This window comes from Brassica napus, chromosome A6, assembly GCF_020379485.1.
Source record: "Brassica napus cultivar Da-Ae chromosome A6, Da-Ae, whole genome shotgun sequence".
NCBI lineage: Eukaryota > Viridiplantae > Streptophyta > Magnoliopsida > Brassicales > Brassicaceae > Brassica > Brassica napus.
The window spans coordinates 7,328,692-7,356,175 of record NC_063439.1 but is presented as its reverse complement, the minus strand read 5'-3'; the positions used below and the strand labels follow the sequence as shown (position 1 = coordinate 7,356,175).

General features: G+C 35.8%; 4 protein-coding genes and 1 pseudogene across 7 annotated transcripts; 3 read left to right on the top strand and 2 right to left on the bottom strand.

Annotated features, from left to right (window-relative positions):
* The first annotated feature begins 1,203 nt into the window (after positions 1-1,203).
* On the top strand, positions 1,204-5,224 carry LOC106409504 (annotated as a pseudogene).
* A 209-nt stretch (positions 5,225-5,433) lies between these two features.
* On the top strand, positions 5,434-9,377 carry LOC106346892 (golgin candidate 2). Its single transcript, XM_013786356.3, has 10 exons — positions 5,434-5,698; positions 6,087-7,067; positions 7,369-7,479; positions 7,583-7,642; positions 7,843-7,900; positions 8,095-8,144; positions 8,237-8,329; positions 8,498-8,623; positions 8,701-8,748; positions 8,833-9,377. Exons 1-10 carry the CDS (start codon positions 5,645-5,647, stop codon positions 9,196-9,198), a joined length of 1,947 nt encoding a protein of 648 aa, XP_013641810.2. The 5' UTR covers positions 5,434-5,644; the 3' UTR covers positions 9,199-9,377.
* On the bottom strand, positions 9,278-11,461 carry LOC106346893. Of its 2 annotated transcripts, none has more exons than XM_013786357.3 (10): positions 11,304-11,461; positions 11,123-11,192; positions 10,926-10,993; positions 10,777-10,838; positions 10,495-10,576; positions 10,137-10,370; positions 9,928-10,056; positions 9,791-9,852; positions 9,578-9,694; positions 9,278-9,462 (listed from the first exon to the last, which is right to left on the bottom strand). In XM_013786357.3, the coding sequence occupies exons 1-10, from the start codon at positions 11,352-11,354 to the stop codon at positions 9,432-9,434; spliced, it is 906 nt and encodes a 301-aa protein (XP_013641811.2). In that variant the 5' UTR covers positions 11,355-11,461; the 3' UTR covers positions 9,278-9,431. The 2 variants fall into 2 exon arrangements, with proteins under 2 accessions (XP_013641811.2, XP_013641812.2); XM_013786358.3 differs by having other exon boundaries at positions 9,278-9,456.
* Positions 11,462-12,055: 594 nt separating this feature from the next.
* Positions 12,056-17,465, bottom strand: LOC106346891 (probable serine/threonine-protein kinase SIS8). 2 transcript variants are annotated; one of them, XM_048782428.1, is made up of 13 exons: positions 16,454-17,457; positions 15,820-16,260; positions 15,483-15,586; positions 14,083-15,194; positions 13,956-13,996; positions 13,800-13,868; positions 13,595-13,695; positions 13,372-13,450; positions 13,175-13,273; positions 13,023-13,091; positions 12,840-12,889; positions 12,574-12,750; positions 12,056-12,480 (listed from the first exon to the last, which is right to left on the bottom strand). In XM_048782428.1, the coding sequence occupies exons 1-13, from the start codon at positions 16,955-16,957 to the stop codon at positions 12,345-12,347; spliced, it is 2,982 nt and encodes a 993-aa protein (XP_048638385.1). In that variant the 5' UTR covers positions 16,958-17,457; the 3' UTR covers positions 12,056-12,344. The 2 variants fall into 2 exon arrangements, with proteins under 2 accessions (XP_048638385.1, XP_048638386.1); XM_048782429.1 differs by lacking the exons at positions 12,056-12,480; positions 12,574-12,750; positions 12,840-12,889; positions 13,023-13,091; positions 13,175-13,273 and having other exon boundaries at positions 13,373-13,487; positions 16,454-17,465.
* Positions 17,466-23,038: 5,573 nt separating this feature from the next.
* LOC106346890 (mitogen-activated protein kinase 8) lies at positions 23,039-26,516 on the top strand. 2 transcript variants are annotated; one of them, XM_013786353.3, is made up of 11 exons: positions 23,039-23,503; positions 24,002-24,410; positions 24,495-24,622; positions 24,723-24,782; positions 24,858-25,007; positions 25,103-25,258; positions 25,351-25,488; positions 25,587-25,660; positions 25,750-25,869; positions 25,958-26,156; positions 26,258-26,516. In XM_013786353.3, the coding sequence occupies exons 1-11, from the start codon at positions 23,261-23,263 to the stop codon at positions 26,324-26,326; spliced, it is 1,746 nt and encodes a 581-aa protein (XP_013641807.1). In that variant the 5' UTR covers positions 23,039-23,260; the 3' UTR covers positions 26,327-26,516. The 2 variants fall into 2 exon arrangements, with proteins under 2 accessions (XP_013641807.1, XP_013641809.1); XM_013786355.3 differs by having other exon boundaries at positions 23,046-23,503; positions 24,011-24,410.
* Positions 26,517-27,484: the final 968 nt, after the last annotated feature.

Below are 27,484 nucleotides of genomic sequence, written 5' to 3'. Positions count from 1 at the left end.
TGGTATGTATTCATTTTTCATGTTTTTGAATAGACCATGAACTCAAAAGTTGAGATAGGCGATTAAGAAGTTCTCGGATGGTTGGGAGATGTGGGCTAGCTTTGAAAGTGGAGATGAAGCAGCAGAATAACTGAAACCATTAGAACTGGAAATCTCTCATCTGAGGTCTTGCGACAGAGATGCAAAACTTTACTCCCGGGACCATCAAGGAAAAAGGTTCTACATGTATTCTTTAAAGAGTGTTTCACTCACCATTATTATACGGAAACCAAGTGCCTTATGTTCTTGATGATTACAGGTCTCTGCAAAGGGCATTGTGAAGGCATGAGCAAGGTAAAAACAGGCGACAGTAAGTTACAAGAGGCGACATGGGATTTCCATTACGTCTGGTTTGTTCAATCCATCCTCTATGTGATCTAACTTATGTATGTGTCGCTGTAATGTGTATAGAAGGGAACATAATGTTCCTATTAGATGAGAACATGTTGGTGTAAATTTGATTCCACCTGTTGACTTCACCATCCCGTTCGTCATGGTGCACAAGCTTCATCGCAGCACAGCAGCAGCTATCAACTGGTAATGGTATTATCTTAAACCTTACCGCCTTGGACCCTCATGATTCAAAACTATAACATTTTGGTAAAGAATCAAAGGTAAGTTAGAAATTCTGGATTTGGTTATGAAGCTGTTTTTCTAGCCTTTTTTTCATTTTTCACGACAAGGAAACAGCTCCTTGGTAACTAATTCTCCTTTTGTGTACTCAAGTATCACTACAAGAAATCAGTGATATAGCTACAGAATTTTATGTAGCTAGGAGGGACAATCCTTAGCGAGAAAATAAAAAACTACGGATGGCGACGGATGGAAGCGGTGGCCTCAGCGTCCACGCTAAATGTGAGCCGTTGCCAATTCATAGCTAGCTTGCAACGGATTCACGAGAACAATGGTCATAGTTAATAGCGACGGCATGGCCACCACATTGTCCGTTGCTCAGTGGCAACGTTTTTAACGAAAGACTTTCCGTATCTAATAGCCACAGTATTTAACTACAATCTATCCTTAGCAAAGTTATAGCAAATATATAGCTACGGGTCTGATTATCAAATCTCGGATTCCAATATAGCAACAGACAAAGCTTTGGTTATTTGTCCAAAAAAAAAAAAAAAAAAAAGCTTTGGTTAATGTCATAACAAAATAATTTATAAAGCTTTGATTATAATGTTAACTATACAAATAAGACCAGAAATAGTTGTACAAGATTATAGTACTACAAAAAAAAAAAAAAAAAAAAAGATTATAGTACTACAAGAAGAATATGAAATTCCTAAACATAACAATATGTTGATGTCAAACTTCCTATACACAAACAAAAAGTTGAAACTAAGAAGTGAAATCTAAAGACAACAAGAAAATTGAAGATGTTTATGCAGGAATGCCGAGAAGAATCAGATGTAGCTGCCACTGGAAACCAGAGAGGAGCATGGACTGCGGAGGAGCGGAGAAGAGACTGAAATGCAGAGGAGCAGAGAGGAGACTGGACTATGGAGGAGGAGAGAGGAGACTGGATTGCTCACCACCGAGGAGAAAACGGGAGATGAGACTGGACTACCATACCGCCTTGCATCACTGGAGAGGAGAGGAGACCATGCCTTAGACCACTGGAGAAAAAAGATGAGATGAAGAGATTAACAAATCTGGAGAAAGAGGGGAGAGAGAGATGAAAGATAAGAGATAAGAGAACGACAGATCTGGAGAGATAGGAGAAGACAAAAAACAATAGAATAAAATATTGAATATTAAAAACAAACCATTTTGTTCGTTAGATCAACCTTCATCAGCGGCTAAGATTAGACGTTGGCTATCCTCGCCCTCTTCTTGCATTGGTCAATAACAATCCAACTTTCTTATTTATTTTTAAAAAATTATTTGCATTGGGTACTTAAATCTATCATTTCTTATTTGCGCTGAAAAATATGGTTTTGGGTTTTGGGAATAAGGTTTGGGGTTTAGGAGATAGAGTGTAGGGTTTAAGATTAAAGTTTATGGTTAAGGGTTCAACTATAAATTTTGAATTTATGATCTAGGATAAAAAAAAGGATGGATTTAATTCTTTATAAGTCGTATAAGTGTTGAACTTTATAATTGGGGTTTGAGATTTGGGGAATAATGCTTTTAGTTAAGTTTAAGCTTTGAGATTAAGATTTGAAATTAGATTTATAAACCTGTAACATTTTATAAAGAGTAAACTTTAGTTTTTAGTTATATTATAGTACTTAGATATTATCATTTGCAGGGCACATCACGACACATCCATTTTGCGCAATGTGGGTTTAATGGATCTACTAGCATTGAATATTAGACTATTGCTAGCATTGAGTTGATCTAGACTTCAAATTAAAGAGACAACTCGAAGGAGAACAACACTCTATTCTTCCTCTATTGTTTTTTTTATGTATTTCTTTTTTTTTTTTGTAATCAAACTTCCATGAACTCAGGAACATGAAAGATGTTTGGGACTCGGTATAGAGTTTGATGTCAAGGTGTTCCAAAGACGAGTCTGACTACGGATGGTACACAACAAAGTAAGCGTACAAGTGGATTTCTTTTTATGATCAGAATTTTAAAAAGAAAACATCAAAAATAAACATAAGAATTTTATCTGATTAATTTTCTATATTATAGGTTCAAGATAAATAACAGTGACCTTAAGAATTAAGAAGACAAGCCTACTGTTAGAGTTGCTAGCCTTGGCCACGCGTTCCATGTCTGGCTCAATGGAGAATACCTTGGTAAAATTGAGAAGCTACAACATTTAGATGTTATGTTTAGAGAACTGCAATAATCAATGAATTTGTTCAGGAAACAGACATGGTAGCCATGATAAGAAGAGCCGATGGTCATTGTCATGAGCCTGCTTCTGTTGTTTTCTCTGTGCTAAGCCTAGCGATGCATTTCCATGGGTGGCTCTCCATCTTCATTACACTATATTATAAGTTGCCTCCCAAAAACGATAAGACAGCCAGACGGGTTACTATCAATACGTCGGTTTGTACGGTTTCCTGTGCATGAACTCTTGGTTCTGGAGTGCAGTTTTCCACACTCGGTAATCATATACACATTTATTTTATCATCCACAGTCTTCTGGTGATCCGTCTCTATGGTTCTCAGGGATGTTGACATCACAAAGACGTTGGACTACTCATCTGCAATAGCCATTCTCGGATTCTCACTCATCGTATCCATCTTAAGAACCTTTGATGTGCGGGTGGAGGCTGCAAGAGTCATGGTATCCCCTCCAGTACTAGCTTTTGTCACCTCACACATAATGTACATTAACTTATACAAACTTGACTATGATATACAGAAAATTTTTGTCTCCTTTCTGAAACCAATTCTATTTTTTGTTCTCCGTATTCTTTGTGAGTTCAATGTTTACAGGTTGGAACATGATTGTGTGTGTGGCCATGGGAGTTGCTCAGCTTTTCCTATGGGCAAGATGGGCCGCTGTTTCTAGACATCCTTCTAATTGGAAACTGTGGGTGGTTGTGGCTTAGCTATGGTTTTAGAGATATATGACTTCTCTCTCCGTATGAAAGCTCACTCTATTTGGCACCTCGCCACAATACCTCTAACCGTTCTCTGGTGGAGCTCTATTAGAAACAATGTTGAGTTCAGAACTTCCAGTCTTCTCAAGAAATCTAAGACTGAGGCGAAGAAAGTTTACTTACATATGCAGAGGTTTCTTGAGCTTTTTTCAATGTTTTTTATTAAGAGATTTGTCTTGGCCTTGCTTTTGGTTAATTGAGATTTTGATATTAGTTTTTCATTCATACACATTTTTTTATTAATATTTTTGGAGTCTTAAGACTTTTGTTAATCTTGTGATCCATATATGATTGTGTTAACAAAGTCTTATTTTACTTATGTTGTGTGAAATTATAGGGTTTAATTTCATCAAACCAAATTGAATAAGTTTAATAAGCTTTAATGATCATTGAAACCAAATCTAAAGTATTTCAATAGTTTCATGACACTATCTATATAAATTATTGCGGCTTAAACTCACTTAAAACAATTGCAGCAAGGAACCACAAGTTTGATCAGTTTATATATATGCACACATGTCTGGTACAATAATGTTCCATATTGAAAATTTTATATTTCCAGGCTTAAATTAAACAAAGCAGCAAAAATAACAACAGAAAAAGTGAAATTTCACCTACAACATCTTAAACATCTTATTAACATTACTAGCCCCAAAGACTGATTCTCATGGCAAGAGGGAGAAAATAACTTTTTAGTCGTCCATTTGTTGGAGTTTTTCCTACTACACCACAAAATATATCTACTTCTATTCATGTTTATCAATTGAAAATTTCAACTACCAATATTGCATGAACTCTACGTATTTGCAAAATATGGCATATGTCATGAATACTTTCTTCAAATATAAAAATCTATAGGTTGGTTTAAAAACATAAGAACCTAATGTTGTGTTGTAAAATAAAATCAGTTGAAAACTGGTCAAACAAAAAAACTTTAAAAATAGAATAAAATTAAATACTATGTTTCTATCTTACTAAATTTTCATTTTGACATTTTTCACACAAATCAAAATATAATTGAATTCATGTTTATCCCTAATAATTACACCTGTTTAACTAATATTCATTGAGATATTAAGGTATTTTTAAGATATCAATCATTTTTTTTACAATAAATACTAAGTTAAATAGGTATAACCTTTAAAATTATATTGAAATTATAAAATGACACAATTTGTTAATAAGAAGAAAATTTTCAAAAAATGTCATTTATAAAACCAAATTTACATACACATATAAATTGAACATAAGCATAAAATTAGGTTCAAACATAATTCTCAAAAACTTAACTAAATCTTTAAAATTATCAAGGAATTCAAAATAAAAATAAGAGTCAAGTTCTATACATGAATTAGAACTACACCTTTTATATGTAGCTCAAAATATAATAATTCGTGTTGTTTTTGTATTCTAAACTCTGTTTTGGTATTTTAGTAAACTAATTTAAAAATTTATTACAAAAATGCAAGAACGAGACTATATCACAAAAATATATATGAAAATATGGATTATTTTATATTTACACAAGAAATTAGTTATGAATTTTTAAAAGTAATTATCCGCGCGTAGCGCGGAAAAACGATCTAGTAATAATAATAATAAGCAACTCGAGAAAAAGAATCCAATTGGGCACCAAAGAAAAAGGATGGAGGCTAAAAAGAATGGAATCCTATCAAGAGATGTGGAACTCCAATACTCCTCCTTCGAGTAAGGAATAATCGCATGGGCAAAAAATGAAGTTCAACTTGTTTGTGAATTCTTATAAAGCCTGCTTTTGGCCCAAGTAGCTATCTTTGTTTAATTGATTCACTCGTTTAACGAGAGCACACAACGATAAAGAAGATATCGAACCAACAGACAAATTAATCATGAACCGGATTCGGTTTGGTTGGTGTGGAGTTTCTTTCTGGGTTAGCTAATTACACCCTCCAAATCTTTTCTTCTTCTTCTCCGATGGGATGTGACTAATTCAGGATCACTTTGGGTGACTAAGCATTTGCTCTTTAAAATCTCAATTTTTAAAAGGACAGTGAAGAAAAATGGCGAATTGGATCTCGTCGAAGCTCAAAGCCGCCGAAACCATTCTTCAACAGGTACGATTGTATGTATAGTAAACGGCAGAAACATTTCGATGGAATCATCCGATTTGGAAGGCGTTAGGTCCCAATTGAATTTCGATCTCCATGTTTTGAACGGTTTTACACTCTATTGTTTCGTTGGTTAAAGATCTTCATCTCAAATGGACGTGATCCAAGCTCGACCAAATCTTAAAAATCAAATTTTCAATGTTGTTTGTTACACCATCTGGGAAATTGAAATGTCTAGCTCAAAAAGCTAATGAATTCACTTGTTCTTTAGCCGAGGGATCTCCTTATCAGTTTATATGCTCCAAGTTACTTAAGATTCTTCATGGATCTTTATTGATTAGGAATGTACTAACTGGGGATTGAGTAAAATTGTTTTTTTTTTTTTTACATTCAGATCGATCAGCAGGCAGCAGAGTCTCTTCGAAAAGATGAGAAGTCTGAGACACATGAAGAGGTGTTTGAGACCTCTTCGAAATCTTCAAGTCCAGTTTCTTTGAAAGATCAGTTGAGGAAGAAAACATATGATGGTAGTGACTCTGGTGGTGGTGGATCTCAGAGAAACTCAACTGAGCAAAAGCCTAGCTACTTAAGTAGTAGTAAAAATCTACGCAAACCAGATCAATCTCGAGAAAGAACAACAACAAGTTCACCGTCACAAAGTTTGACAAAAGAGAAACCTACACTCACTGACGCTGACTGGACAGAGCTGCTGAGTGCTCCTCCGAATCAGGGGACCAGCACTCCTAAGCCTCGTACTCCCCGTGGAGCAGCTGTGATTCGGGGATTGAAGAAGGATGTAAAAAGGCAAGGGAATGGTGGGAAAAGTCCCTCGGTGTCTGATGCAAAGAGGAGTGAGAAGACTAGTGGTAATGTGGTTGATTCAAGAGGGAAGTCACCAAAACAGATGAATAAGGAACCAAGCGACAAGGAAGTGTCTAGCCCTTCTAAGGATATATTTGTGAAGTCAACTCACAAGGAGAGTGAGAAGGGTGTCAGTGCTGAGCCACCTTCGCTGGATGGCTCCACAAAATCTGCCAAGGAGACTCTCCCTAGGGAGCCATTACCGAGTGCAGGGAAACAAGTGAGGGGAGAAATTTTGCGGAGAAATGTTTCTGATGGTTTAAAGAGGAAGGATTCTTCCTTGTCCAGCGATGAATCTGAATCGGATTATGAGTCTGATTCAAGCACGGACTCTGAGAGGGAGCGTCTGAGGGAGGAGCGGAGGAGGAGAAGAGAGAAAGTTTTCGCTGAAAAAATTGCAGCAAAAGCTGTGGCGGTTATCAAAGAGCGAGAGAATATGGTAGCGAGACTTGAGGGTGAAAAACAGAGTTTGGAGAAAATAGTTGAGGAACGAGCTAAACAACAGGCACAAGAGGTAAACAATTATCAAGCTTTTTCCTTGCAATTATGAGGTAGTTGATTCTTAAGTTTGCTCTTGGACTTTGCTTCGTGTTTTAGCTGACAATATGCAAGCACGGGTGTTACTTGATTCAGATTAAGAAATGGCATATTCATTATTGTCGAACACTAGCAAAAAAAGTAGTTGTACCATTAGGCCGGAACTGCAAAAATCACTGTGCTTATGATAGCTGTGAAGATCTATAATATGTTTGATATTTGTATTATTCGAGCTCGGTGAACTAACTATATATGCTGTTTTTGTCCTATTTCTCTAGGCTGCGGAATTGCAAACAAACATGATGGAAACACTGGAAGCTGCCGACCTTGAAAAGCAGAAGCATAACAACACTAGGATGGAAGTTTTCTCACGCTTAGCAGGATTAGAGGTATTACAGAATGTGTATATTGTTTGCCGACAGTCAAATTGATTTTAGTGTTGTTACCTTATAAGTGGAGCAAGATGCTGACATTGAAAATGGATTGTTTTAGGCGGCAAACGCTGAACTTACAAGATCGCTTGCTGCTGGGCAGAAGAAGCTTGAAGCTCAGGTATAGATTGTATCTTTTTATCTTGTTTCTTGGTTTGCTTTAATTAGCTGGAATGTACAAAGGTAAAAATGGTTCATGGTTGCTGTTGTAACTTAAAGATGTAGAGTGTCCGATGCAAAGAAAGCTTCAACCAAGCTTTTTCTCACTAAGTTTTATATCTGCATTTGCTTACTAATCTCTTTCTTTTCTGATGTGACCAGATAGATCAGGTAGCAGTACTCCGAGAACAAGTTGAGCTTAAAGAGTCTGCCCTTGAAGGTATATGTTTTTTCTTTCGGAGAGTATAGTTACGTACATATATTAAAGCCTTCCCTCTTCTAGAAAGCTTCTTGATGTCAAAAAAAGAAAGCTTCCTCTACCCCAAATGACCCTGTTATACTTCTCATTGTCATTTGGGGATAATAACTGATTTATTATAGTCTTTTAATTCTAAAGAAGTGTTTATCATGTAGGACTGAAGCGAAAAACTTCTAATATCCAAGGAGGAAATCTCGTAAACAAGGTGCCTTGATTCTTCTCTTCCTCTTTTCAGAATTTTGGCGTGGAAATCTTTGTTCTAATTGGGTATGAGAATGATGGTCTGCGTATATGTAGTTGGATGCATCTAGAGGAGATATGTTCGAACACCAAATGCTTGAAGCAGAGATTTCGTTGCTCACTGATAAAATCGGGTGGTTACAAGATAAGGTACCGCAATTGTCTAACTGACTTACTCTTCAGGTTTCATATGGAATTATTATTCTCATTTAGTATATGAAGCTGTATAATTTTCTATGAAAGGTTGGGAACTCACTATATATGGTTGAGCTTTTGTGAAAATCTCTCACTGTTCTTTTTGAAATTGTGAAACTCCAGGCAAATAAACTGGAAGCAGACATCAATACAATGAGGAAAGAACTCGAAGAACCAACTGAAGTGGAAATTGAACTGAAAAGAAGGCTTGATCAGCTAACAGACCATCTTATTCAAAAACAATCCCAGGTATATGCCCACTATAAATAAAGAGAATTCAGACAAAACTAATCTAAAACTTCCAACACTCTTACTAAATTTGCCAGGTCGAAGCGCTATCCTCGGAGAAAGCAACTATATCATTTAGAATCGAGGTATATAGATGAATCCCACCAATCTTCTCCTAAAAGAAAAGATATGTGTTCTTCACACACAACCCAATTTTGATTATTTGCTAGGCTGTATCAAGGCTTATAGAAGAAAACAAAGGTATGTCTGCAACCGAAGCTTCCTCCCAAGATCTTGAAGCAGGAGAATGGAAACTGTCAGGATCAAAGTTCAAACCAGCTTTCCAAGATAAAATCAGGTCAGGCAAGAGACATTTGGGATGGTTAGTGATGCAACTAAACGCTATATTCGTCTCTGGAACTGTCTTCTTGCGTAGAAACCCCACTGCAAAAATCTGGGCTTTGGTCTATCTGGTTTGCCTTCATCTCTGGGTACTATACATTTTATTATCTCATTCCAGTGATTCTTCCTCGAGTGAACTCAGATCAGGTGCAGTTATTTCCTTAGAGAATTTCAATAATAGTTCCCTTCATTAGCTTTTTTCCTTTAGAAACTATCAAAGAAAATTACTTTTTAAATCATATGTAATTTTTCTCTTTTCAACAGTTTATAAGGTTGATTTGAATCTTAATTGTATTCTCAATCAATGTATCAATCACGTTTCACGAATATTTTAAGACGGAATGAGAATCTATACAAAAAGAGAGTTTGATCATGAGAGAACACAGGACATGTGGCCAAAGACTGTAATCATCTCTTCATCTCTCAGTCAATGTTTCTTTTTTGAGTTTCCTCTATCCCTTGCGCATAAGAAAATTGCAGAAAGCTCATTAGTTCACACGCCAAGCCTTGTAGAGTTACAAAGATATGCAAACCGAAAACAGAATGAATTCAATCAATGCTCGCGAGACTCACCAGACTGTAGTTTCTTGAGGGAGATTCTTGCTGTACAATGGAAACTCAAAGAGAAAGACTGTTTTGCACCACTTTGGTAAGTACCCGTACACTCCTCTCGGTAACAGAATCAGGGGACTGTAAAACCAATTGAAAGAGGAAACACTTGAATCTTAAGTCTCATACTACACATATCAAGTGCCAATAACGATGTTAAAAGAGCTTGTATGATACCTGGTTGTCTTCTTATAGTGTCTATAAGCTCCCAAGTTACCATACTTTTTGTCTGCCGATTCCTGCATTCATACAAAATAAGAACATTGACTTCTGCTGCGTGATTCAGAAAGTGTCAAAGTGGAAAGAGAGAGAACCTCGAGTAATGGTATGCCGCTAACGAAGAAAAGCAGCAAAGTGAGAAAGATTGGTCCAACTATGACAAGGAACTCTGCACCTTTAAGAACAGGCAATGAAGCCACATATATGCCCCACCAGAGCAACATCTGAAATTCATAATCACCCTCCATTAATATTATAACCGATATGTGAAATGTGATCAAAGTCTTCTATAAACAATACTAACCTCTCCAAAGTAGTTTGGATGGCGTGAATACTTCCACAGTCCAACATCGCACCATCTTCCTTTGTTTTCTTGACGATTCTTAAATAGAAGCTTTTGTTGATCAGCTATAGCTTCCACCAAGAACCCTGCAACAAACATAGCCCAACCAATAACATCTGCGGGCTGAAACAATCTTCCACCGTTGCTTGCATTAACAAGAGTAACAGGTAAACTAACTGTCCAAACCCACACGGCCTGGCAAAGGTAAAACAAAAGAAGAAAACCCACACGATTTAAGATCACAAGCATAGAGCTTAGCTGGACTAGTTTCTTATCTAAATTTTAAAGATGGGAAGAGAAACCAGAGGTAGTAGGTAACCTGAAGAGTCCAAAAGACTACTAGTTTCCCCATGTTTTCACGCATTTCATCAAAGCGTCGATCTTCACCCCATTTCAGGATCCTATTCACACACAAATATACTTAAATGTTTCTGTCTCTCTCTCACACAATATTGGTAGATGCATATTTGATATCAGAGCATTCAAGTTTATAATTTGGTAAAAGAAAACTAACTAACTAGTTAATGAATAGTGGCACAGAGCATAAATGATGAAGTAAGAAGTGGTTATCATCAAGTAAAGGGTAGAAAGAACTACAAACCGCATAAGGAGGAACATGCCAAGACGAAGTCCCCATACGACTACTAGTGAAGTCAAGACTACCTGAGAAGATAAAAAGAACCGAGTCAGTCAATTTTTACAGAATCACGAAGAATAACTCAATGCAGAAAAGGAGATTTTTTTACGAACCTGACGAAAATGCCAAGTGCCTTTGAGAACCAGAGTCAAGACAGCAAGTATCACGAAGTTTGTACTTCCTGACCAAACATTATTTTGAGTCAAAATCATGTTAGCAAAAGTCAACGAATTGGAAAGGAAAACTCTAACACATTCGTAACCACAATCGAAAGTTCCGAAATTGAGAAGATGATGATCATCAATCATACCGGCAAAGTCGGTAACTTGATCGAATTTGAAAAGAGCTGTGATTACGAAGAATATGAATTGATACACCACCTGCCCCCCACCCACCAGAAAATAAGAAAACAGCCAACGAAATTAGGAGAGTGGAGACTCTCGATAACTCTTGATTAACGACGAGAAGTAAAAGATCACAAGAAGACTTACGGTGACAATGGCGGTGATGGTCAGGTAATGGGAATCGATTACCTTTACCATATTCTTCCTAACCAAACCAAACTCTTCTTCTCTCTTTTTTTTTTTTCCTATTCGCCGGAGAAAAAGTCTGTTCCTTTCCTCTTTAATGGAAAAAAAAGTGACTCGTGGTTTTAAATTAGCCGTCTTTTTTTATAAATGTGAGTGGTGCTGAATTTCATGTGGTTGCGAACCATACATTAGTATTATACATACATACATACATACATACATCACCATAGAAACACGTCTCATGTTTATTATTTGCTGAATCACTAACCAAGGAAATACTTATTCCATGATTGTTTTTTATTTATTGTCAACGACTTATTCCATCATTTAAAACCATATTCATATGTTTATTTTTATCAACATATTAGAAATAATCTTCCTTTTTTGTTCAAATATTAGAAATAAATAATCTAAATTTATAAATCTAAATTATAACTTGATATATAATCATAAAACAGCTCCACACAAGTATATTTTTTTGTCAATTACAACACTATTCACAACAACAGACTGGAGCATTTAACAAGAGATCAAAACTAAAGCAGGAGCAGTTGAGACTCCCTCAATCTCAACTACATACTCCCAGCGGGATCAGGTCACAATCCTTTCCTATATGGTTTTGAACCCACCGCAATTGCCAATGGTTTCTTTCTTGTCTTTGTTTCCAATTGTGTCCAGTCCACCAACAGTTTAAAGGTCTATTCATTGTAATAAGTAGTAATACCAGTCAAATATCACTGAAATAAATGAGTCTTTTGTTCCCAACAAGGTAAATGATGAATTCTTTTGAATTTTGTACATGAGAGTCATGCTTTCAAGTTCAATTCTCAATGTTTCCACCATTACCAAAATAATTTTCTTTTCTTTTTTTTTTCCTTTTTTGCCTTCTTCCTTTTTACAGTTTGTTACGCAAAAAAACATTGGGGAATTACACATGAACCAGGCACACCACAACAAACCATGCACATAGTGATCCCACTTTAGTCATCTTCTTCAACTCTATTACTGCTCCTGCTCAGTGATCATTGAAGAAGTACTGGGAGTTGCTGCTCTTTGAACGTTTGGACTCATTATAGGTTTCTGTAGCTGCTTTAGAGAGGTCATAATCTCTGCAAAACTTGGTCTTAACCTTGGATCCCTAACAAAAAAAAAAGATTATAACCATTACAGACCAGAGCTAAATTCATCAAGAAAACAAAAATGATAAAGATTCTACAATAACACTACTTACGTCTGCCAACATTTACTGATGATATCTGCAATCCTAGGATCCACAGATTCAGGGATTTCTAGTCGTCGATGTTGAAACCCAACCGCTCCAACAACCTGCATTGGGTTCATCTTCCCCCATGGTTGCTGTAACGTAAAGAGTTCCCATAGAATGACTCCATAGCTGTACACATCACACCTGTTTTTCACATGATAGATCTGGTTCTTTAAAAGGGGAACATCACGTGTATAAAAAGATAGAAAGCAGGTGCTTTAGAAAAACCGTACTTTTCATCCGCAGGTTCGTTTCTAAGTACTTCTGGAGCCATCCATTCAGCCTGAAATGAGCAAACACTTTATTAAACCTAGCTAAGAATCAAAGTACTGGCAAGTAAGACATCATGCTGTTCCTGATAAAAGAAAATTTGTTCTCCGGTTTGATGAACTAGTGAATTTCTTCTAGCAGCTTACCGTGCCTGCTGTTGACTTTGAAGAGAGGTATGTGCTTAGTTTCATCCTAGACAATCCGAAATCGCACACCTGAGAAATATGTAAAGCCATTACAGATATACGAATAGTAACATAATTTTGGTCGGAGAGAAAACAAAGTTGGGAGAGCTGACCTTGACAACCCAGTTTTTGTCAACTAGAAGGTTTGGAGATTTTAGATCACGATGGACAATTACTGGATTACAGCTGTGTAAATAATTCATTCCACGAGCCTGCAGGAGGTTGGAAGAAGTTTCTTGTAAGAAACAATCAAGAAGATACTAATAGACACTGGAGGTAAAAGGAGTGGAAGTGAAAAGAGTAATAATACAGCATCAAGAGCCATCCTCAGACGCTTTCGCTCATCTAATTGGTTATTAGGCCTGTGGATTAACCTATACAAGCTACCTCTGCACAAGCAATTTTTTCCTTCAAATTTGTGAAAAGCTGTAAAGTAAATATCCAAGGAAAGTACACACAGAAAAGAGTCTGAGCTCTGCTCATTAATGGATGGGAGAGGGGCAGTTATCATTATGAAAGGATCAAAATAATACCTAGGAAGAAATTCTGTAACAATTGAGAGGTTTGGGGGACGGGTTACAGCTCCCATGAAGAGAACAATGTTAGGGTGTCTGAGCCTTCTCATCATCCGGACCTTGCATCAAATTCAAATGAAATGTTACAAAATCTTTCACTTAGCAATAAAGCATAGAAACTTGAAAAGGTACGAGAGGGTTCCAGAGAAGGAAAAGCTTGTACCTCACTTCTGAATTCCTCCAGTGCCTCTCCGGTAATATCTTGGTCAATGAACTTCTTGACGGCCACTGCCTACCAAATCAAGAGTTTCATCGTTATTGAAACAAAAAGTAAATTTAAGACTTCTGTGTGGCTGTCTGCCAATTAAGAGCTACTCACAGTTCCATGCCAATCTCCCCTATACACTTCTCCGTATGATCCTGCATAAAGAATGATAAAACTAAAATGCTTATTTGTTGTAGAACTAGTTACACTAATACATATAGTAGAGAGCATAAGACAGTACCCAGTCCGATACGCTCAGCCACAGTAATTTCCTCCCACAGAATCTCGCATTCAGCCACATCATCAATTGCAGCATCAGATTTTGAACTTTCATTGCCTGTAGATCTGTCGGATATTCTTTCTCCTCCTGAACTTGGCCCGTAAGGCCCACCAGAACCACCATCCTCGTTGCTTTGCGAATCTAGTTCAAGCTGCCTTCCCACTGCGGCAGCTGTCGCCACAACTGCAGCAGCTGCTGCAACAGAAAGTTCTAAGGTGGAGGAATCCGAGTTTGCCGACTTTGCGGCAGCAACAACCATGGAAGATGCAACAACAGCAGCTGCAGCTACGGCAACAGGAACATTTCTGGGATAGTCGGTAGATGTTTCAGAATGTGAAGAATCAGACAAATGACCGAGAGGTCCCGAGTGTTCCCGTTGATCATGAGTATTTGCTTTAGATTGCGGCCTTGGGAGTGGAGGCAAAAACCTCACAGGACCAAGATTGCTCTGGACTCTTCCTTGTTGAATGGTTCCAAAATCTTCCCCTTTCTCATCGTTGGATTCAGCAACAGATCTGCTTTCAACTGTTGCCTCCATTGACTCTGAATAAACTTCAGAAAACAAATTCCGAGGAGCAACGACTCCACTTTCAAGTAATACATCATGAAGCTTCTGAGCTAGTTGAGGATTCTCTTTGGCAGCATCGATCATATATTGTGAAACATCTTTTACTTTCATCCTTCGTCCAGCAGGAGAGCTAACACCTTCAGTCCAAGAAGGCGATCTGGCATGCGCGAAAGAATGAGTAGGTTTGCTGGAAAGATGTTGAACTGGAGCCTTTTGGCTTCCCACAACTTCTTTAAAAGTATTTGGACGGATCATGAGATCACCTCCACCTTCAGATTGCTTTTCCTCCCAGGAACCCTTGGTCCTAGAGGGATGTTCTGCTGACCAAGATTCTGCGGGCTCTTCAAATGAGGTCTCAACCCAACTGCTGGAAGAAGCTACATGAGATGAATCAACGTCTCTGGGACTAGCAGAGTAGACAGAATCGTCATAGTCCATTTGTAGTCCAGCTGCATCAGCGGGGATGAGGGTGCCTGGATCTCCCATGAGATCAACAATGTACTCCCTGAAGTTCACATTTCCATTAGTTAGGGAAGTACATTGCAACTCCAGCAGAAATAATCACAATACAAGCCAAAAACACACTCAATCATGCTTTCATTTTATAGTCCAAGAAATTTTTTATCTAGCCTCTATTAGATTTGAACTTTGAAAGATGCGAGTTAGCTATACAACACAAACCCAAATCCATATGCACCAATGTTCACTTTTACGTATACACACATTCTCCTCTACAAGTGTTACAGAAATTGAGAAATATAGATAGCGAATTTTATTTGAATATGAACGTCACCTGCCATCATCAGTCTTAATGGAGTTCATTGCCACATCATCTGAACCGGTATATTGCTGTCCTTTGACTATTCGACAAGGAACACCAACACTATCACACAAAACCTACAAAGTCTCATAAGAAAGAAGAAACAAAAACACCGCACGCGTTTTAGAGGTGCAATAAGCTTTGTCTGTAATATTCGTAAAGTCATACAGACTAGGGACTTTGACACAAAATTTCAACGGAACATGCACCAAACTAGTAAGAAGATTCAACGGTCACAAGATTGAAAATGAATTCCTCTCTTATGCTAATTTTAACACAAAACAAAAATAAGAGAGAGCAGGGTACATACTTTGAACAACAAGGCGCGATGACGAGCCAATCCAATAGTTAGAGAACCCAGGGGCAAAACCATGCTACAGAGGGTTGCTTTCAGACTGTAGCTCAGACTCCACCAAGCTCTTAATGTGCTATCTGGGTCTACAACAGGTCCACCCATGTAATCTCCAACTAAAACCGCCAGCTTCCTCACCAATTCACTGTTCATAAAGCCTGAAGAAGACACTGACTTTGATTTCGCTGCAATATCAAGAGCCTTCTGTTCAAGTCTTAACAGATTAGAATCCTTGCTTCGGTCCACTAGAACAGCTTCCCAAGTAACACCATCTGACACAAGTGTCCCCTGAAGATCAACTAAGGGAGGTAACTTTTCTAAGGAAGATTCATTTATCACTCCACGCAGGTCATAGAAACCATCCACGATCTTGTCATCATAGCCAAGACAGTTATAATGCTGCAAAAAAAAGCATCCAAATTCCAGATCATATATAATGTCTTGAGGTGGATTCTTGTATAATAACACACATTACTGGAATTCTATAGTGGACAATCAACTTAGCTTTTCTTGTATCTATCACTCTCTAGCAGAAAAAAAAAATGAAAACTTTGAAACATTTCTAATTATGGCAATGAGTCAAAAGCCTTACCCAGTATCTATACGCCATGAGCTCAGCAGGAGAATTCTCAGGAGCAGGAGGACAGGAACCTAAACTGAACTGTTTAATAGCCTCAATCTGAGCAGCTTCAGGATCCTCCCTAGCACTTAGCTCTAAAGCCAACTGTATCTGATACTCTTCCTCAACCACAGGATCCTTGGAAGTACCAGAACCCAAATCTTTCATCACGGATTCAGACACAACGGGAGCACCACCACCACCACGCTCCAAGCTCGCCTCATCCCCTGTGCTACTACTATTATTAGCATTGGAAGAAGTTGTTGTGCTAGAGCTTTTCCTCTGAGCAACAGAGCTTAACCAATTCGAAAACCCCGCAAAGGGTTTGAACTCAGGGTTATGATGGCTATCTTGAGAAGGAGATGGCTCTGCATCACTCGACTTGTTGCTCCTGTTTGAGACCGAGCCTTCCCCGTCTTCGCGTTGATTCGGAGTGATCCGCAGCTTTTTTAGAAACTTCTTCATGTTCATCTTCATACTCGGAATGCTAGAGCATCGAGCATGGGCCTGTGAGCTTCTCCATCCCCTCGAATCAACAGAGAAATGAAGAAGGAAGGGTAAAACCCTAATTCCTCGCTAACACGACCCGGAGATCCGGAGCTCCGTCCAGATCAACGGAGTCTAACTGCAAGCAGAAGGAAACTTTAATCGGGATCCAAATCGAAGCAAGACTCTCTCTCTCTCTCAAACGCCTCAAGAAAGATCGGATTTTGATTACGAGCAGAGACTAAAGATAGTTCCTTTTCTCCGGATTTAAAAAAAGCTGATCAAAGCCCCAATAAGGAGGAAGAGATGAAAGTTTCGAGCTTTGAGCAAGTAAACGAATCCTCTTTGCTCTCTCTCTCTCTCTCTATAGAGAGAAAGTCCACGATAGTCGATAGGCCACTTTCTCTTTCTCTTAAAGTCCGACAAAAATCAACTAAAAACTAACGTAAAACAGAGAGGAGTAGATAGCTTACTAGAGAAGTGGATTCTTGAGCTGGAGACTTTAATTTCTTTTTTGCTTCTTTTTTTTTTTTTGCAATCGTTGTGTCATGCAAAAATAAAAGCATTTTTTCCACTCCACATTTTCGCATTTTTATTCAACACCATAATTTATTAAAACAAAAAATTAACATTGTAACAAAATACATAATTTATTAGAATAAAAGCGGAATTTTGTTCTTCACTTCACATTTTCTCAATTTTATTCAACACCAGAATTTATTAAAACAAAAAATTTACATTGTAACAAAAATACATAATTTATTGGAATAACAAGTGGAATTATAACATATATTGTTCTCTTTTCTCATTAGTTTTGTAAAAAGAAAACTATTTTGTTTTACAAGAAAACTATTTTGTTTTACTTTTAGGGAAATCCCTTAGTCTTATTTTATAAGTTCTCCAGTCTAGCAAAACAAAACTAACATTTCTCTTTCTTGTTGAAAACAGAATAAATCCAGAGACTCAATTCTGTTATAAACTAGTTTCTGTTTTGTACAACCAGTAAAAGCTAATTAAGCAATATAAAAACTTATCTATTCATTTTAATGAAATAATAAAGATTATGCAATCTTTTTAATTAAAAGAATGAAAATAACAACATTATTTATGATCGTGCATTCCATATTCATTATTCCTTTTTCGCGTATCCGGATTTATTAAAATAGTTCATTTAAATAAAAATTGTCTTTAGGTTATAAAAAATCTTAGATCAACACTTTGATGCCTTAATTAATACTCCCATGACATACTTTCTAAAAGTTTTGAATGTTACGAACCGTTCCGTCCTGCACCGCAGTTAACACTAACAAAAATCTCTACATATGCCATATATCTATACGTTTTTATAACTGTTAAAACCGCATCGCAGTTAAACCGCTTGTTCCGCACCGCTTAAACCGCGTTATTATTCGAAGCCTAAAGAAAGAAAAAAAAGCTCCCATGACATATCGTCATGAGTAATTACAATTATCATTGATCGATTTGAAAAAAAAAAAGACAACAGGTTTTCTTCACCAATAAAATGATTGTTCCAAATTAATGCCATACTGGCTTATGCCAAATTAATGCCACGTCATTGTTATCCACAGAGAAAATAAATTGGAAAGAAGGTCTCTGGCCTTCCAATTGGCAAATTAGGCGTCATCGCCGCCAGGGACCACCTATCCCACCAAGCAGTTTTCTTCCTCTCACGAAAATAATGTTTTTAAAAGCGTTGACAATTAAAAAAAAAATTAACTTCCATCAAGGACGAAACCCAACTAAACATAAATAAAATAAAGTTTTTTTGGTAAAATAAATAAAATAAAGTTGCTCATATATATATCAAAACAAAATAGGAGGAAGTAGTAGCCATTCTTCATTCTTTGCACGTAATCTCATTCTAGATATCTCGTGTCTCTCATAAATACTATATTCGTTTATTGCTTTCCAATGGTTTCCTTTGAAACTTGAAGAAATGCAAATTGCTTGTAAAGTTAGTTATCATATAAGAAGTATTAGAAATAATGAGGACAGTCTTGAGTAGAGAATTGAGATCTTTGCTGGATGCTAAAAGCGGATTGCATGAGTCAAACTAAAATACCAAGTACACGGATTAATGGTCAAATCTAAAAATTACGAGGGAATAAGCTGAGAAAAGACATGACAATATCAAGTTTCATTGACATGTAATATATTCGAGACTATACTGTATATATGCACCTTACATATTAAGGGAATACTACATTTTGATTCCTGCACCTGCACGGGTGTTTCCTTTATTTTTTATATAAATATATATTTGTTGTATGTAGACAGAGTTATATTATTATTTTGCATTAAATGTTATTTTATTTTTATTATAAATATAATGTAATATATTTCATATATTATTTTTTCAAAAATATATTGCTATTTATTTTTCATGTCACTATTATATATCATATATGTGTCATCGTATAATTAATCATATTTTATATGTACTATCATATAAGCAACCATATAACTAATAACATTTTATATGTATCATTGTATAAATAATCATATATATTATATTTTTAAAGCTTAATGTGAAATATAAAAACATAAATTTAAGTTAGTGTTTGAAATTAGGCTTTGTATTGTATTTTCCTTATATATATTTATTTATAATGGTTATTAGAAAATATTTTAGTAAAAATTAACTTTTGAATATGTGTATATTTTTGAATCAATTTGTGATATAAATCAATTTTAAATTAATATTTTGATTTGAAATCTGTATAAAAAGTTTAAATTTTGTTTTATGATTATTTTAGACAAAAGATGTTTTTAGGTAATTAGATTGTGTTATTTTCGTATATTTAAAAATTGGTCCGAATATATAGTTTCTCATAATAAAATAGACTTTCAATTTTTTTTAATAACATAAGTCCATAATTGTTTTTTTTAATATACTGATATCCATATTTCCAAACAATATTATATTTTTTTACTGCTATCTATGTTTCTAATCACGTCATAAAGGTACTTCTAATTAATATTTTGATTTGAAATATGTATATAAAGTTTAAATTTTGTTTTATGATTATTTTAGCCATAAGATATTTTTAGGTAACTAGATTGTGTCATTTTCTTATATTTTAAAACTGGCCCGAATATATAATTTCTCATAATATAATAGACTTTCAATTTTTCTTAATAACATAAGTTCAACTTTTTTTTTCTTAATATACTATACATGCTTCCAAACAATATTATACTTTTTCTACTGCTATCTATGTTTTCAAACACTTCTTAAAAGTAATTCTACTTTAATAATAAAGATTGATATGGTTGGTTTTGGTTTGGGGACACTAATGGGGAGTCTAGTCTATGCGTGAGTATAAATGATCAAAAACCCAATACCAGAAGCATTTAAAAGTCTCGAGCTCTGAACAGGTAAACATACCCAGTTTCTTCTCTCTTTCTCTCAAAAACTTTTGTTTTTATCTTTCTTATCATTTGAAATACATGTCCCTGTTTGTAAGGGGTAGTACGTAGGGAAGCTGTTACAATTGCAGTGTTGTGTGTCTTTTGTGAGTCCGTACCAGATTCAAAAGTGAGGACGATTCAAAGCAATTTTTAGTCAAGATTAACCAAAGACCAAGGGTGAAAAAGGACACTCAAAAAGTACAAAAGAAAGAAAAAGATAGATGGATGGACCAATAGTATGTAGTCTTTAGTAGGCGAGGATAGTCCTTTTAAGCTCAAGAATTCTTAACGTTCACCAGTTTCACACATTCTGTCTCTAATTATCTACATTGCAAGACCTAACCTAAAAAAAAAATCTCTGAAAGCTTTCTTCTTAACATATAATGATGAGATCCTCATCGACTTCTTTTACATCAAAGAGGTGTCGAGCTCCACAAGAGAAGGTCATTCTTAAGGTCACAAACCTAGAGGACGAAGGGATAGATGTCTACAAAATGGGTACTCATGTACATCTGAAGAAACTAATGCTTGCTTACTGCCAAAGGAGAAACTTAGACTACAGGACTCTTAGGTTCATCTTTAACGGTAGCTTCCTCAGGCCAAGACAGACTCCTGCTCAGCTCATGATGGAAGATGACGATATCATCCACACGGTCATGGAACAAGCTAGCAATGCCGGCCCTAACGACGATGCTTTGATCTCCTTGTAATAAACAAAACGGTTTCTTGTCACTTTTCCGAGAGTTTCAAAACTAGAGCATTCTAATTTGTTGCCGGTTCAGTTTGTTGTGTTGCATTTAGTAGTAGTAGTAGTAGAAATGTAGAACCTTGTCCAGTGGTTTTAATCAGTAGATTACCTATTTTGGATGGGCAAACAAAGCTTATTTATATTTTAATTTTGGTCAAGGAAAGTGTATTCAATATATTATTTAGAGTTGTTTGATGGACAATTGTCAATAATAGCACCTTTTGAAGTTTATGTCTCAAAAATAGCACTAGAAGGAGAAAGTCACAAAAATGACATTCATTAAAGGGTAAAATATCCCTAATACTCTTGGTTTAAAATTAAATAAACAAACTAAAATAAATAAAAATAAATAAAATAAAAATAAAAAAATGAAAAAAAGATTTTTTTTTTATAGTTTCAGATTATATGTTTTCAGATTCGAAATTTTTATAATTTTTTTTTCGAAATTTTTTTTTTTAATTTTTTTTTTTCAAATTTTCTTTTTATAATTTAAAAATACTTTTTGAAACTGTTTTTAAAATTTTTATTTTTTATTTTAGTATTTATTTTTTATAAAATTTTAAACCCTAATTCCAAAACCCACCCCTTAACTCTAAACCCTAAGGTTTGGATTAATTAACCCAAGGGGTATAAGTGTATATTTACCTCTTTAATGAAACCTATTTTTATGACTTTGAACCTTGAGTGCTACTTTGGGAACATAAACTTAGTTTGGTGCTATCCTAGTCTTTTTCTCTTGTTTGATTTTTAGTGGATTTTTAGATAAATTATAGAAGTTGTGATTTTTTAGTTAATAAACTATAGAATTCTATCTAAAACCATTTTTTAGTTACAATAGTTGTACCATAACACCATAGAATCATCACAAATCTTTATAAATCCACTAATATACTTTTAATTAATGACATGAAATTTCAAATACATTTAAAATTATAAATCAATTCAATACCACTGGATTTGAAAAAGATAGAAAATTTATGTTTGAGTAACAGAAGATTTTTTTATTTTAGTATATATCACTTTAAATTCTGGATTAAATCCAATCCCTTAAAAAATATTTTCTTTGATTTCAAAAGAAGAATCATAAGTATTAAGTACACACTTCTTGTATGAACCACTACAAATGCATGCCCACACCACACGGCACACGGCCACGTCACTACGGTAACCTGAATCCGGTTAGTACAAAACCGGTAATTTCAAACCGGGTCGTTGAAAGATTCTTACGTTTTAAATATACACACTAGATTTTGACCCGCGCTTTGAAAGCGCGGGTTTATTTTTGTTTTTTTTTTCAATTGACAAATATTTAGTAAATGTCACATTTTCATATATTTGTGTTTTATTTTATAAAAGACTTAAAAAATTTATTTTATTTATCGTATTTCATTTTAAATGACTATTTATGTTAAAAAAATTAAACTTTATTTTTTTAATGAATTAAGTTGGTATAACTCTGATAAATTAATTTTATTATGGGGTTAATATTTTAATTAAAAAATTATATACTTTTAATAAAGATTTATACTTTTCAATAAAAAAAAGCAATTATTTTTATGAATGCTTAAATTATATTAAGAAAAGAAAAAAATAATAATTAAGAATAGTTGAAAAAAAATTATTTGAACTTGGACTCAATGGCCCAAAAGAAAAAAAAAGTGAGAATTGAATCTGATTTTTTAATAAGCCCAAATGGCCCAAGAGAGATTTGATTTGGGCTGGATCCAAAAATAATGACCCAATATAGATTTGTTATTAATATTACTTAATTGCCCTTAATGAAACATGCAATGTTAGTGAAGGAAACATGCCCCTAAGGTAATTATGACAATAGGATCCTGCTTTAATAGTATAGATTTAGTTATTCCCTCTCCTCTCTCTCTAATCAATTAGGGTGAAAGAAAAATATCTGATCATGCCAAAAAAAAAATAATAATTGAAAGAAAATAGGAAGAGACAAAGAGAGAAGAAAGAACATGGTCTCCAACTCTCCGAAGGACGCGGCGAGAAAGATGCTGAGAATTGTTTGGCTGAGCTGAAATTAGGAAACCCAATATCGTAAATTACCAATCATTTTTAATCTGTTTTTCTAATCTAAAGTAGTGGTTTGGTTGATGGGTGGTGGTGGGAATCTCGTCGACGGTGTTCGTCGTTGGCTTTTTCAGCGTCCTTCTTCTTCTTCCAATATTCAAAACGAACCCATTCTTCTCTCCTCTGCTACTTTTTCTAATCGAGATCAATCTGGTGACGCTGGAGATTTGAATGAGCTTGTTGTTTCTGAAGATTTCGATTTTACTGGGTTAAAGCTTCTTAAGGTTCCTAAACGTAACCACTTACCCATGGATCCTCAAAAGAAGGTTCCTTTCTTCTTGCCCTTCTCATGCTTCTTTCTATTTATGTTTGGTGATGAATTGATCAACTGTTTTGTTGGGAATTTAGACATGATATGATTGAATTTGATGCAGTTTGGTCTGAAAGTTATTGTCTTCTGTCTGGTCTTGTTGACTGAGATTTGAGTGACTTGTTGTTTTGTTGTATTAATGTTCTGTGTTGTTGCCTTTGCTCCACAAAAAGGTTACAATGTTCCAATCTATGTTCATCATTCTTCTCCTTCTCATCGTTGTTTCTATTTTTGTTTGGTGATGATTGATTGTTTTGTTGGTATTGTAGACATGATTTGTTTTTATTACACTTGATGCAGTTTGGTCTCTTGTTCTTAGATTTGGTGTTTTGTTCTCTTCATGTTCTGTGTTATGAACAAAAGATTACAATGTCATTTTTTTTTTGTGTTCAATTTGATTGTTCCTATTGTTCACTGAATCAAACTCCGGAATCATATGTATTGTATTCTTCAGGGTGTGCAGGAAGCTGAGTTCTTCACGGAGTATGGAGAAGCAAACAGGTACCAAGTTCAAGAAGTCGTTGGTAAAGGAAGTTATGGTGTTGTGGCTTCTGCTCTAGACACACACACTGGTGAAAGAGTTGCCATCAAGAAGATCAACGATGTCTTTGAGCATGTCTCTGATGCAACTAGGATTCTCAGAGAGATCAAGCTGCTGCGGTTGCTTCGTCATCCAGATGTTGTGGAGATCAAACACATCATGCTACCTCCTTCTCGCCGAGAGTTCAGGGATATTTACGTTGTGTTCGAGTTGATGGAGTCTGATCTCCACCAGGTGATTAAGGCCAACGATGATTTGACTGCTGAGCATCATCAGTTCTTCTTGTACCAGCTTCTCCGTGGTCTTAAATATGTTCACGCAGGTTAGTTTATTCGTGTATACATTGTTCTCTTTCGACGCTTACGGTCTCTTTTTAGATGTATTGACAAGTGTGTTATGTTTGCAGCTAATGTGTTTCATAGGGATTTGAAACCAAAGAACATTCTAGCTAATGCTGATTGCAAATTGAAGATATGTGATTTTGGACTCGCTCGTGTTTCTTTCAACGACGCCCCAACTGCTATATTCTGGACTGTGAGTCATCTTTTCAAGCAACTAAACTGGTCATTAGATTTTCTGTGAACTCTTTCCTTGTTTGTGAACTCACTCTTAATCTCTTATGTATTTTTTGTAGGATTATGTAGCTACTAGGTGGTATCGTGCCCCTGAACTCTGCGGATCATTTTTCTCCAAAGTAAGATTTTTTTTCGCTGAAACCAACTGCTATAGTTACATCTCATGCTAAGTGAACTTCTTTTTCACATTGTAGTATACTCCTGCCATTGATATCTGGAGTGTTGGTTGCATTTTTGCGGAAATGCTTTTGGGTAAGCCTTTGTTTCCGGGGAAAAACGTGGTGCACCAATTGGATCTTATGACTGACTTTCTTGGCACTCCACCTCCTGAGTCCATATCAAGGGTTAGTCACTCAACTAGATTGCAAAAAACATGTTCATATTTGAGAGTGAGTTCATTTTCTGTAATGAGATTTTTTGGGATCTTGAAATTTAACAGATTAGAAATGAAAAGGCGAGGAGGTACCTTAGCAGCATGAGGAAAAAACAGCCAGTCCCTTTCTCTCAGAAGTTCCCTAAAGCTGACCCTTTGGCTCTCCGCCTTCTTGAACGCCTGCTTGCCTTTGATCCCAAAGATCGTGCATCTGCTGAAGATGTAAGCGAGACGCAACTTTTGTTTTTCATTCCCATTTTCTTACACAAGAATGAAACTCTTATGTTTCATTGTTCTGATTTGCTTATTTACAGGCATTATCTGATCCATACTTCAGTGGTCTGTCAAACTCAGAGCGCGAACCATCAACACAGCCAATCTCAAAGCTTGAGTTTGATTTTGAGAGAAAGAAGTTAACAAAAGATGATGTCAGAGAATTAATCTACCGAGAGGTAACACAAAAAAAAAACCTTTCTTCTTCTACACATTTTGTTTTTCTCTGCTCTTCATTGGTTTTAACGATATCTCATATTTGGGAAAAAAACATTAGATATTGGAGTATCATCCTCAGATGTTGGAGGAATACAAGCGCGGTGGTGATCAGCTTAGCTTCATGTACCCTAGGTTAGCTCTCGTTAACATCTCAACAACTATAAATCATCAAAACAAAAGAAAAGTTGCGTAATGAATAAATCTTTTTGTTGTTTACGCAGTGGGGTTGATCGGTTTAAGAGGCAATTTGCTTATCTTGAAGAGAATCAAGGTAAACCAGGAGCAGCAGCAGGTGGAGGAAGAAGTACTGCACTTCACAGACATCATGCTTCTTTGCCAAGGTAAATGTCTTTCACATAATTTCTCTCTTGCTCTTTCTTGTCCTCTTTCTCTGAAAGCATTGTGCTTCTATGTGATTGTGTGTTGTAGAGAGAGAGTTCCGGCTCAGAATGGTGAAACTGCAGAAGAAATCAGTGATGTTGAGAGAAGAGCAGCAGCTGCTGTGGCTTCAACCTTGGAATCTGAGGAAGCAGACAATGGAGGAGGTTACAGTGCTCGTAACCTCATGAAAAGTTCCAGCATCAGCGGTTCTAAATGCATCGGTGTCCAATCTAAAACTGACAAAGAGGTTAGTTAATATAAAGAGAGAAAGAAGAAGCAAAAAGAGTATCTTGAAAGGAACATGAAGATGGAGTTTACTTACTGTTGCACTGTTCTCTCTGTTCGCAGGACACCGTAGCTGAGGCAGATGATGAAACAGTTACAGAACTTACTGATAGAGTTTCTTCTCTTCAATGATTCTTAAAAAAATTGTTTTCTCCATTTCTTTTCCCTTCTACCACAGCTATCTTCGTGGTTGGGTTTGAATTGTTGTATTTAATAGTTTGGGGGTGTGAATGAGAACTTTAAATAAGAACATCCATCTCCATGTATTTTTTCCTTTTGCTAAATCTTTTTTTTTTTGATATATAAACTGATTTTCAAGTTCTTTCTACCGATTCAATTTGCTTTAGTATAATATATATTAGAACATTGTGTATCGTTTGAGTTTATCCCGAGAGGACAAATATTAGACAATAGAGTCTAATATTTCCTATGAAGATCTAAAAGTTATAATCTCTCGGTTCCCATTTGTTTTGGTTTTATGTTGTAATATTTAACAGAGCCAAAAATGTGTTGTTTCCTTAAAACAGTAGATGGTTGATAGAATAACATTTAGAATGAAAACGTGACACATCCAAATTGAAAAATTATTCATCAGAACCAAAAATGTATTGGTTCCTCAAAACAGTAGATGGTTGATAGAATAATATTTAGAATGAAAATGTTACACATCCAAATTGAAAACTCCAATAGACTCAACTGAGGAGATGCCGAAACTTGAGTCCCTCGTTAGCAACACATGATGCATATGTGTTAGAGAAATATAGTTGACTTTTTTTAACATATTTGTTAGATGATGTGAAATATTTACTGAGAACAATTATATGATCATTGGACCACTGACACCACTTCAACTGGCTATACAAAATGAAAAAAAAACTTATAGAAATCAAACCAAGAGAAAAGGATCACGGTTCACGGAGTACATTTTATCCTTATATCCTTTAGAGCCTTACTATTAGATTACTGGCAGTTGGTTGTATGACATGCACGTGAATTTTTTTCTTGTAATGGACCTTACTTATTCTGTAAGACACTACGAGTTACCACCAGTGGAAGTTAATTAGTTTACCAACTAGTACCACAAGGATCGCCCACACGTGTAAGGGTGGATCCTCGTAACTGACGGCAAAATTGGTGTCACGTGGCAGGTCGAACAAAAGGAATCGTGGGTAACAGCTGAGACCAAGATAATGCACGTGTCATATGTGGATGAAACGAAGTGTGAAATGGCCTATGCATGGCCTATAGGTTACACTGATCCGACGAAAGCTTCTTTAAACCTTTTCCTTT

Coding starts and splice junctions, on each gene's coding strand:
- LOC106346891 (XM_048782428.1), bottom strand. CDS start 16,957: ATGAAGATGAACATGAAGAAGTTTCTAAAAAAGCTGCGGATCACTCCG. Junction 13,997..14,082: donor GGCTGAGCGTATCGGACTGG/GTACTGTCTTAT, acceptor TTCTTTATGCAG/GATCATACGGAGAAGTGTAT. Junction 13,696..13,799: donor TGGAGGAATTCAGAAGTGAG/GTACAAGCTTTT, acceptor ATTTGATGCAAG/GTCCGGATGATGAGAAGGCT.
- LOC106346892 (XM_013786356.3), top strand. CDS start 5,645: ATGGCGAATTGGATCTCGTCGAAGCTCAAAGCCGCCGAAACCATTCTT. Junction 8,624..8,700: donor TTATTCAAAAACAATCCCAG/GTATATGCCCAC, acceptor TAAATTTGCCAG/GTCGAAGCGCTATCCTCGGA. Junction 8,749..8,832: donor CTATATCATTTAGAATCGAG/GTATATAGATGA, acceptor ATTATTTGCTAG/GCTGTATCAAGGCTTATAGA.
- LOC106346893 (XM_013786357.3), bottom strand. CDS start 11,354: ATGGTAAAGGTAATCGATTCCCATTACCTGACCATCACCGCCATTGTC. Junction 9,853..9,927: donor GCGGCATACCATTACTCGAG/GTTCTCTCTCTT, acceptor GTATGAATGCAG/GAATCGGCAGACAAAAAGTA. Junction 9,695..9,790: donor CACTATAAGAAGACAACCAG/GTATCATACAAG, acceptor TTGGTTTTACAG/TCCCCTGATTCTGTTACCGA.
- LOC106346890 (XM_013786353.3), top strand. CDS start 23,261: ATGGGTGGTGGTGGGAATCTCGTCGACGGTGTTCGTCGTTGGCTTTTT. Junction 25,259..25,350: donor ATCGTGCATCTGCTGAAGAT/GTAAGCGAGACG, acceptor GCTTATTTACAG/GCATTATCTGATCCATACTT. Junction 25,870..25,957: donor CATCATGCTTCTTTGCCAAG/GTAAATGTCTTT, acceptor TGTGTGTTGTAG/AGAGAGAGTTCCGGCTCAGA.